At 38.2% G+C, this 11799-nt stretch overlaps 1 protein-coding gene across 1 annotated transcript; it reads left to right on the forward strand.

Annotated features, from left to right (window-relative positions):
* Positions 1 to 1400: 1400 nt before the first annotated feature.
* LOC147059038 (neuronal acetylcholine receptor subunit alpha-7-like) lies at positions 1401 to 11667 on the forward strand. The gene is made up of 10 exons (XM_085906980.1): positions 1401 to 1553; positions 3086 to 3225; positions 3465 to 3509; positions 4361 to 4470; positions 4982 to 5058; positions 5681 to 5848; positions 7337 to 7531; positions 8789 to 8875; positions 9321 to 9430; positions 11215 to 11667. Exons 1-10 carry the CDS (start codon positions 1499 to 1501, stop codon positions 11623 to 11625), a joined length of 1398 nt encoding a protein of 465 aa, XP_085763106.1. The 5' UTR covers positions 1401 to 1498; the 3' UTR covers positions 11626 to 11667.
* Positions 11668 to 11799: the final 132 nt, after the last annotated feature.

Here is an 11799-nt window from a genome sequence, read left to right on the forward strand (position 1 = left end):
GGAAGAGTCTACGGAAGAGGATTAGGGCCAGTGAAGAAAAGAAAACGAGGGGTGACAGGATTCTTTTTTTCTCAGAGTTCTGAGAATAAAGTCAGAATTCCGACTTTAAACTCAGAATTGTACTAGTGGGGGCAAAAGTTGCATTCCAATTTTGTGGATAGCACCAAATAAAAAAATTAACAAAGATGTCTGCAAATGGGTGCACACAACGCTAAACACAATGACAACATGGGAACTTTGAATTAACTCTCACAGCTAAAAATTTTTTTATATAGAAATGAAGAAAAATGGGATCTTTATTCAAATATTCTGCACAAATAAGACATGCTTTGCTTATAATAAGCAAGCTGTTGAATACAAATGAAAAGGTGATTGCTGTTCAATTCAGAAAATGACCTTTATAAACAAATCCAAGTTTGTTTGGAATTGGGGGGTTAAATCACCAAAAATGATTCCCGAGCGCGGCGCCGCTGCTGCTCACTGCTCCCCTCTCCCCCAGGGGATGGATCAAAATCACATGGGGATGGGTTAAATGCAGAGGACAGAGCCCTTTGAGACTGCTTGTGATTTAGGGCTATATAAACTTGACTTGATTGATTGATTGATTGATTGATTGATTGATTGATTGATTGATTGATTGATTGATTGATTGATTGATTGATTGATTGATTGATTGATTGATTGATTGAAATCCGACACCACGTTTTCGTATCAAACAAAAGGCAATGTAAGTTTGGTTTCCATGCATTGCCTGTGTCGCTTGATACACAGTTCAATGACAGTCCTATGCTGCAATACTATATTTAAAAGGTCAATCTAATTCTTCACAGTGGATACTCGCATTACAAAGCGTTTCTTTTATTTTTATGTCTAGCTATTCAGAGTTTCATACTTATTTGTTGTTTTTTTTGCATTGATGGAATTTGGATTATGAACCAACCTTGATTTTACTGTTTGATTGTACTGTGTACTGTGTGCTCTAGTAGGCACCATTATTGACATAATGGGGGGGGGGGGGGAAGAAGTGACCAGTGTATATAAATAAAGAAGAAAAATGACAGATTATGGAAGTTCTACTCGACTGAGTGCTGAATACGAAAAACATGCAAAAACTGCAAATCTTGTAGTTTTACTGTCAAGCCGATGTCCACATATGTTTTCCATTATGCATGTTGACTTCAAGTTCAGGCAGACTCCAGCTGTATCCATCTGTTACACATTTGCCCATTCAACTACAAGCCAGTTACATAACATGCTGCACAAAAACATTTTTAATCCTTTTATATGTTTTATATTAACATCCAAAACCTAAATCAAAACAATAAATAATTATGAAAGGTCATAACTTGTCCATTTAATAGCTTTTTCTTTTCATGTCCAACCTGGGTTAACCAGTAACCATGTAACCAGGGAGGAGGAGTCATTTTAAAAACACAGACATAACCAAGCTGCCCCACTGAGGTCCACATCTCTTCTCCATTTCTTCTTCTGAGCTACCATGGATCCACATGGTATTCTGCTTGTTCTGCTAGTGAGTGCATGCACAGTCCAAGGTAAGCTGCCAATGTGTTTAATTAAAAAAGAAACTGTTTTTTGGTCGGTGGGGGTGTCACTTTTCTTGCTGTCATGCATGACTCCCCCAGTGGCTTTGTTTAAAATTTAAACAAAGGCACTGGGGGAGTCAAATTTAAACTTTAAATTTTTGGTGAATTTCATATTGCATTAAATAGAGCCTACTAATAATAATATGTGTCCACAGTCAGTCGCCAGCCTGTATGCAGTGGGACATTACAATGTGTGGAGATATATTCAAAACATTTTCACTTCGTTTTTTCAAAATGACAATCATCATATTTTTGTTCATCAATTTATGCCATCAAGAGGCTGATTAAACCCGCAAGATAGATGATACATAATCATTGTATCTAAATTTTAATGCATCTCATTTTAGGTTGTCTTATACACCTGCCCAAGGACCTGCCAAAAAAAAAAAGTGTTTATTTTAGCTACCTTGAGTGCATTTACGTTGTATAATGTTGTCAGTGTGCATTGTCCCTTCTACATAAAAGAAATAATAAAATACCCTATTTTTGTGACATATTTATTTAGTGACATTTTTTTCCAGAAATTAAATATACTAGGTATCATAACATATAATTTCTGCGAACTACTGGTCCAGATTGTGCAGTACTTAATATTGAACTAGTATCTGTTGATAGAAAAAATCGCAATCAATGAAGATAAACAATCCGAATGTTCTATTGACTGGTAGATTTAAAAAGGCAACAGTGCTCAGTTCTGACTGTCATAACAAAAACAGCAATCGTTTTGTTCATGTGGTTTTAGTTTGCGGTAGAGTGCGATTGGACTGCAACATAATATAAGATGAGTTAAACATCATATAAGAAGAAAAGGACCAAATATTAAAAAGTACATTTAGAATGTTGGTTTTAAGATGGTTCTACAATTATGTTCCATTTCCAAGCATATTTGCATGCATTCCTGTAACCCTCAAAATAGGTTTAAAAGTCAGTGTCAGACTTCTAATCCTCAAAGAACTATCTGAACTTTACTTTTAAATGCAACAATGTCTGTATACGACCAAGACAAATCACATTTGCACACTTTAAATTTTAGTCTTAGCTAAAGTTATCATATTTAAAAACATGTTTGGCAGGGTTGTTCAACCATTTTGAGTATTTCCACAGACCTGCCTTTGATATCCAACAAATATTATCCCATCAGTGTTCACATTAACATCTTAGTCGATGTGCACCAGCACCCAATAATCAAATCTTAAGTCTTTCATATCTTTGGATTCAGGTTTAAACAAAAAGGAGGTGAGCTCGATACAAATAAATGAAACACCAATATCAGAAAGCTATATATTCATGAAAATGTCTGAATTGTTTCACACAATTATGATTGATGGTCCAATCATGTGAACTATATTTATACTCCAGCATCTTTAAAAACACATTTACAACATGGTTTGTCAAACCGAAACGAGTGGCAACAGTGAATTGTGATAAGTGTTGCTAATACTGTTTTATATATATACTGTATATATATTTTGTTTTCATAGTTTCCATTCAAGGGCCAAATGAGCGGAGGCTCTTCGAAGACCTGCTGCGTGAGTACAATGTACTTGAGAGACCAATCTTCAATGAGTCGCAGACTCTCAACGTTGATGTCGGCATCTTTCTCAGGCAGATCATGGATGTGGTGTGTAACTTGTTTTTATGATGATGATGATGATGATTATTGTTATTATTATTACTACAACTACACAGGTAAATTGTAAAATGAATTCATTTTGTTTGAGCAGAACATGGCAAACTGAGAAAAAAGGTATTAGCATTTTGATGATAGAGTATATGAAATGTCAAACCAGCACGATTAAATATCAATATCAAACTCTGAAGGTTTTATAGGAGCCACAAACTGAATTTCTTTTCTCACAGGATGAGAAGAATCAGGTGTTGACAACCAGTATTTGGCTGCAAATGGTAAGTGTCGGTGTGTTGTTAGAAAGCATGAGAAACCCGTTCTCTCTTTAAGACTAGCATAAGGACTTCAGGTTGGGCTGATGGTTCAACCTAAGCTTCGGGTTTGAAATAGGAACATCAGTTCCAGAAATGCTGGTCTGAATTTGTTGAGTTTTCTTATATATTCACCTTGAGTTGACTGCGCTCATAACCACAATAAGAAGATGCTCAAAGAAGTCTATTTACTGTACAAGATGTCTATTGACAGAGAAAAATGTCAAACCCAGTTAAAGTGGGTGCATTAAAATGATGAAAATACAATCCGTAAAATAAACAGCACTGCTGTGGGTGTAAAGAAAAGAAAAGAGGCTTGGAATCAAATTGATGTGCAAGTGAATGCAGAAGTTAAGAAATGACAAAATATTATTTGATACACTAAACATTGCAATCCTGCATTGGGGAATAATAATTGGAAGTATTTTAAAGTGCAATATAAATCCATCATTCAGACAGGCAAGGCATATTTTGATTGGCCCACCTTTAGATTTCATATTTGACCATTAAGTAAAATATTCATTAAGTATTTCACTCGTCCATATTCAGCACAATAATATTTTCAAATTTTTGTCACTGATTTTCAGATCAAGGTAGGACAGTTTAAAAAAAAAACTAAGAGGGCTTACTTCAATACTTTAACTCTAATCCATGTATTAGATGGATCCCAGTCTGAGCAGCAAAGTGTATCAGAATTTAACAGAATCTAGATGAGCGAGTAAGTTTTAGTGAACAATATCTGTGTCTGTGTACATAACCCACTTTCTAGAATATAAAAAGTGGAAAAATCCTGTATATCCTAATTATCTGCTCCACAGTCCTGGAATGACTATAAACTGCAGTGGGACCCATCTGAGTATAATGGATTGCAAGCGCTACGATTTCCTGATCATCTCCTTTGGAAGCCAGATATTCTACTTTATAACAGGTACAACCAGATGTGGATATGAGCAATATACTTATTATTATTATCATTTTATGAATATAATTTTATTTATTTCTGTATATATGTTACTCTATATATGTTACTGAATATAATTTTCTTTTATTTTTATTATATATATACTGTATATATATTCCTTTAAAACCACAAATAAATGTATCTTTTTACACGTCATTTGCATTATTATTATCATTTTATTAATATAATTTTATTTTTATTACTATTCCTTTAAAACCACAAATAAATGTATCTTTTTACACGTCATTTGCAGAGGTTGTCGTAAAAATAAATACTCTTATTTACAATACAATAACAAAGTATGTTACCACAAACCAGTATAAAAGATCAGATATACTTTAATTGCTGCCAATGTCCCCTCGGGTTCTATTCAATATCAGTGTGGCATCATTTTTCACAGGTTCGGTCAAAAATTGAATTAAAAGGTGTGTCTGCATTTCTCACAAGCTGCACTGATGTTGTTCTATGTCATCCACAGTGCAGACAAAACATCTGATCTCCTTCATACCAAAATTCTGTCTTCCTTCTCGGGCGACTGTCTTTATATACCCCCAGGTAAGGAAGATTTCTTTCCACTCTCACACTTGCACATAAGTTCTTTCCTCTCCATTTTCCTTATTGAGCTTTTAGCTACTGAAGTGCATGAGTTTTTGTGTGCACATGTAGTGAAACTGCACTTGGAGTCTTTGATGACTTCCTTCACTGAGTGACTTGACCTCCTCCTTCTTCAAGCAAAAGCACTGTTCTGTCCTCTTGGCTCGCCATGTGAATTCATTCCAGCACTAATAGGTTTCTCAATGACTTCCTTCTGCATTGATTGCTTTTGTGAGATGCAACTTGTTTCTTGACCTTCACTCACAATTCACTATGCATTTCATCAGATTGTAATTTAGTGTTGACCTTTTGCTTTTTGATTGAGGAAAGTTTACACTTGTCTGTCATTCAGATTTTGTCCTCGTTGTATATCCGTTCATTTCATGCAGTGCCACAGTCCATTAACCGCTTGCAACGGAAAGACGTTGTTTATTGCCTTCTGCATAATTACTGAATACATTCACTGCATTATTATTATTTTTCTCTTGCTGTTTTTTTTTTATTATTTATGTGAGTTACTACTAAATTAATGAGTTTATCATGTGTCTCTTTTTTTCTTGTTCTGCATATATTTCCCTGCTAGGGATCATTAAGAGCACCTGCTATTTCGATCTCCGCTGGTTCCCCTTTGACATCCAGAAATGTGAACTTAAGTTTGGCTCCTGGACCTACGGGGGCTTCTCTATAGACTTATCACTGATAGAGGCGGACATCAGTGAATACGTACCTAATGGAGAGTGGGACCTTGTTGGTGAGAATAATTTGATACTCTGCACGTCTAACATAAATTTGTAATAATAATGTGGGAAAGGGTGGGACTCAGATTTGAAAACATTTTCAGGAGATGTTATGCTTAGTACTACTTGGTGAGAATCATCTGTATGTTAAATCGCAAAACAGACAACCTCGTAAGAGCAATTAAACAAGACTATTGAAGTAAGGGACCTGTAGAATTGATCAACAACCATGGCGGATTAAAAAAAAATGTAAAAGTGTCTTTTCACCCGGATACCAAGGGACCAAACTAAGGTCGATGGATAGTTTCTGAACTAAATAGCAACCAAATATTTTAAGGAACAACTACAATCCTATACTCGTAAAGAGCAGAATATAAGAACAACAAAGAAACAGATTTAAGATACACAAAGTTAAGAAGACAGTGAGTAAACAAAAACACAGAAAGTAAAAACAAGAAGGATCTAAACTTTCCACCTTATTTATGGGGGCTCTCATGGGTAACCAAATATGTTAGGAACTTCCGGTAAGAGATTTCTGTTCAAATGCTCCCATTGATGACAATGAGAGTTTTCCCTTATGAAGCGGCTTTTCTACACCCCCCTTTTCTAAACGATCATTAAATCAAGTCAAGTTTTTATATATATATCGCCCTAAATCACAAACATTCTCAAAGGGCACATTAGCCTTCATGCATTGAACAATTTCTTGCAATTCTTGCACATCTTGGGAGCGTGTTGTACTGCTGGTGGTTGTACAAACAAGCAGAAGTTCAATCTGGACTTCAAGGGCATTGAGCATTGTTGAGCATGCCTCTCCAGATGAGGAAAGAGCTGTATTACTCTCTATAGTGTCCACCTGGCAATGAGGAACACAGAGAAACTAGGCTGATGGTCATTTGAAAAGACCAGCTCAATGTTGCACATGTTTTATTTCATGGACAAAGCTCATCACAACACTCGCATTGAACTCTGTGCTAGTGCTTACATTGAACCACCGGCAAAAACGCGCTGGGTGAGTGCCACTTGTATATCTTGTGTTGTTTAAATGTATGTGGGAGACTTCTTTTCGTGACATTGAAATGTTTTCTCTTATCCAACAATTGACATTCACATAATATTCGCAACAGTTACCATTGAAATAAAACGCCGGTTTCACTGGAAATGCCTCTCATGTTTCACGCAAGTTTAGAAACAACAATGACCCAAAATTAATAGAAAAATAACTATAAGAAAAAGACAACAAAATTCTGACTTTGATGCATAAAGTACCTCAAAACCAATTCTGAATCGGAAATGTTAAAATATCAGTAGAAAGCAGTAGAATAATAGCTCACAGCATATTTTCATTTGGATTAAGAAAATACTCTAAAGATATAGAATAAAATATTTTTGGTAAAATAATAAAATACATGTGAAAATATGGCTTGATGGCTCGATCGGGGAATACTGTAAATTACAATTACAACACGTGTAGATTCAATGATGTGTTGTTTTTCTCACAGTGGTTTCAGGAAAGAAGAATAGCCGGATTTATGATTGCTGTACGGAGCCCTACCCCGATGTTACGTACACTATTGTGATGCGCAGACGGACTCTCTTCTATGTAGTTCATCTGCTCATTCCTTCCATTCTGATCTCCATTATGGCCCTGTTTGTGTTCCTTCTGCCCGCTGACTCCGGGGAAAAGATATCACTGGGTAAAGCAATGAGCTTTAAATTCTCTGTATCTCAAAATGTTTAATCCTCTGGAAATTGAATTTGCATTGATAGCCTTTTTTGCCCATTCATTCTGATCAGAAACAGATAACATTGTAATGAAAACATGTTGTATTTATCGTAATATGTGATGTTTCAACATACAAATTCTTATTATTTTGAAGGTACAAGGATTCTTCCCCATTGATATGTAAATAATATCCTCAAAAACGTATACATTTCAGAAACGTAGGATGTATGTTAGGCTTCTCTCATGCTTTAGTAATATAATTAGGCCTGCAATGAATTTTCTTCGATGGACCGCTTCACAGTTAGGAGGGTTCGGGTTCGATTCCACCTCCGGCCCTCCCTGTGTGGAGTTTGCATGTTCTCCCCGTGTCCGCGTGGGTTTTCTCCGGGCACTCCGGTTTCCTCCCACATCCCCAAAACATGCTTGTTAGGCCGATTGAGCACTCCAAATTGTCCCTAGGTGTGAGTGCGAGTGCGAATGGTTGTTCATCTCTGTGTGCCCTGCGATTGGTTGGCAACCAGTTCAGGGTGTCCCCCGCCTACTGCCCGAGGACGGCTGGGATAGGCTCCAGCACGCCCGCGACCCCCGTGGGGACTAAGCGGTTCAGAAAATGAATGAATGAATGAATGAATGAATGAATGAATGGTTAGCTGTTCTTCGGGAATACGCTGTGGAAGGTGGCTGGCTCAGGGGAAGGAAAAACATCTGTGACACATGACTGATTGGGAAATATTTTATTCGACCGATGTCAGAATGAAGTGTCTCACGCCCAGAAAAAAGGTCGAGTGTACCCGAGTCGTCCAGTCTCCCTCCTTTATACCGACTGGTTGCTGTTTGATATATTACTCGCTAGTCCGTCCTACAGATTCTATACGGTCTTCCTAGGATTCTTTCATGAGTACATCCACCTGCTTCCTATATCTTCTGGCACCAGTAGGTCTACATATCTGGAGCTAGACATCAACATCCCGTACCAGGCACCAATATCTCACACGACTTGACCAGTGCCTGACCTGATACGTAAACCAGGCCTTAAGTTAAATATACATGGGATAAGAGCAGAATGAAAATATACTACAGGCCTTTACATTTTGTGGTACCTCGCCCATGAGTTTTACGTAATGATTTTCAATGTTTTTATCCCAAGAAGATGCATTGTTTTGCATGCTTGTATGTAAAATGTGAATTCTTTGGTTTTGAAGCACTAATTGAGATTTGGTATTTTCAGGAGTCACAGTCATGCTCTCCCTAATAGTCTTCATGCTGCTAGTTGCTCAAATTATACCACCCACTTCAGACTCAGTGCCTCTAATAGGTAAGTGGGGGGAATTTTAGAAATTGTTAGTAGTAGGAATTTGCATTGCTCTTTCATCTCAACACTTTGTGTTTGTGTACTTATTCACAAAGCACGTGTTCTGTTTTGCAATGTAGCTACCCCCTATATTTCGAAAAGATATAGTTCAGAAACCCTGATTCCAGGTAAAAGTGGTAAAAACATATTCATGCATGGCTTGCTCTGCAGGGAACATGTGCCCAATGGAGACAACTGCATTAGAGACTATATATGCTATTGATAGCTTGACATTAGAGCAGCATGATGCTTGAAGCAGAAGGGGCTTTAAAAATGATTAAATGAAATAATGTTTTGCCCTAAATGAGAGGGGATAGGCTCAAGTTTGCCCCCATGAAAGTGATTTTATATTATAAATGATGAATGGCTGAATAACCAACCATTTTCTCCTCTGTCTTCACCTTTATAGCTCAGTACTTTATCATCACTATGGCCATTGTTGCGCTCTCTGTGATTGTCACAGTTGTGGTATTACGAGTTCATCATCATGACCCTCATGGCGCCAGAATGCCAAAGTGGGTGAGTGTCCATTTCCTTGTGATGTATACCAGAAACTCATCCTCGCCATTTGTTTTTGTTCAGCTTAACATTGTACTGGTTTATTAAATGTTGAATCAAATGTGAATGATGTTAATTGAATTGGAAGACATATGCAGGTAGTTCCTCAAAACATCATTTCCAGATTACAAAGGGCACATGACTAAAAGCTGCAAAAGCTAGATTTAGCTCAAACCAAATTTGTACAGACAACTTTCATTTACGTTAAAGACCAGTAGACACCCACCACCACCAAAACAATACCAATTATGCAGTGGCGTCACAGAGTATTAGGGCAGCCTGAGGACACCCGTTTATTATATGTTTGGATCTCTCTCCGGAGCTGCTAATAGTGACTGTTGTCCTTTGCCAGCGATGGTGAGTCGGTAGCCAAAGAAACCAAAGCGAGTCTTGGGTCGCACTACAGAGACAGCTGTATTTATGGCACCTTTTGCTCATTACACTCAACATCTCTTTGATATCAATCACTCCATCCACAGCCGCGCATTACGCACACATACTTCCACATTTCTATTTCAGGCAGCCTGCCTCTGCTTCACGCGTGCACGTTCCAACTCCAAATGGCTAATATAAAGATGTAGTACTCATACTCGGAAAGTTTCATTAGTCCACTGTGACGTGTTCTGTAATTTTATTGCTCAGGTGTGAAAAGACTATGGGAGATGGTACGTGTTGAGGTAGTGTTTAATGACATAAGCAGAGCATATGGAAGCCGATAGCCAGAGAAGGGGGTCTTTTGGGTCCGCTGGGCAACAGAGTGACTTGTAGAACAAGGCTGGACAAGGGCCTCAGCAGCGAGCCATCTGGAGGCACACTTGTGGAAGATGGAATCATATGACACTGTATTAAGATCAGACTGTCTCTTAAGATTAGACTGCAATAGTTACTGAACATTTGTATAAACTGCCTCGCCCAGCTTAAAACAAAAAAGTCAAGTCAAGTCAAAGGTATTAATACAACCCTTCATCACAGAAACATGCCCACAGTTGACAAATATTAACAACATACCCTGATCTTAACCCCTAGGGGGGCAAGGAAAATCTAAAAAACTGGGGAAAAATGAAAAAGCAACCAACAATAAACCACAATAAGTGGCTATGTATATACTGTTGACAGCTTTATTTATTGACTGACTAGCAGAAAGTAACGGCCGGCAGTAGTTGCACTTTCACACATTTGAGTTACTGATGGAGCTGCCGGGTGCTTTGATAGGTAGAGGCGTAAGCATCATGAGAGGAAAATCAATGTGACTAGTTTCTGAAAGGCACAGACAAAATCATCCTCTGAGGCTGCGGTGGCAGTCTCCTTTTGAACGCCCGAAGAAGCAGGACATACTGGTAGGGTCAATGTCTCTTCAAGCTTCCAAACTCGACTCCAGCTTGTGCCTAACTTTGATTAAACAAAAAAAAAAGTCTACCCTAGTAATTTTAACGTTAACCTCATCTTTTCGACTTTTTCTTTTTTTCCTCATTGTGATGAGACAAATTATTATTTTGTCATCCCTAATAAGCCATTCAGCGTGACTGGCCCGCCCCGAGCTATTCTATTAACAAAATCAGGGGTCTGGGAGGATTCTGGACAGCTGTTCTCCCTCTCCTCCTGGGTTTTAATGCTCTCTGAGCCCCAATTTCACTGTTTATATTTTTGCCACTGTTTGATGGTATCCTGCCTTGGACAATTCAGCTCTGCATTTCATGTGAGGAATAGTAATGAGTCCTATCTCTCGTCTTTGTATGATCCCAAAGATCCGTGTGGTCTTCCTTGATTGGTGTGCCTGGTTTCTGCGCATGAAGCATCCTGGTGAGGACAGCATGGACCTCAAAGCCAGAATGGCAAGTGTTCACCCTGCCTCGCCCAATTCTGGCTTGATTGGAAACGGTAAGGGTGAGCTTGCCTTCACCAACAATCTGAGCTCCACAGTCGGCTGCAGTGGACCAGAACTCGTCAATATCCTCGATGAAGTGCGTGATATTGCCAAACATTTTCGTGACCAGCAACAGGGAGAGACTACGCGCTGTGATTGGAAATTTGTGGCTGCTGTCATCGATCGTCTTTGTTTTGTGATTTTCTTGCTATTCATTATCCTGTGCACCTTTGGGATTCTTGTGTCAGCACCAAACATTACTGAGGCTGTTTCCAAAGATGTGTTATCCTGAGAACCTGGTCTGAAAATAAATGCCATAGCAAAAGCAAAAAAACTACATCATTATTTCAGAATTTCTTCTTGTCTTTCAAGCATGTGGTGGTCTAGAAACCGGTGTGTATGAGACTAAATATTATCCATCCATCTATCCATCCATCTTCTTCCGCTTATCCGGGGTCGGGTCGTG

Source organism: Syngnathus leptorhynchus, chromosome 3, assembly GCF_054491065.1.
Source record: "Syngnathus leptorhynchus isolate UIUO chromosome 3, UIUO_Slep, whole genome shotgun sequence".
Taxonomy (NCBI): Eukaryota; Metazoa; Chordata; class Actinopteri; order Syngnathiformes; family Syngnathidae; genus Syngnathus; species Syngnathus leptorhynchus.

Coding starts and splice junctions, on each gene's coding strand:
- LOC147059038 (XM_085906980.1), top strand. CDS start 1,499: ATGGATCCACATGGTATTCTGCTTGTTCTGCTAGTGAGTGCATGCACA. Junction 3,510..4,360: donor CCAGTATTTGGCTGCAAATG/GTAAGTGTCGGT, acceptor TCTGCTCCACAG/TCCTGGAATGACTATAAACT. Junction 5,059..5,680: donor CTGTCTTTATATACCCCCAG/GTAAGGAAGATT, acceptor TTTCCCTGCTAG/GGATCATTAAGAGCACCTGC.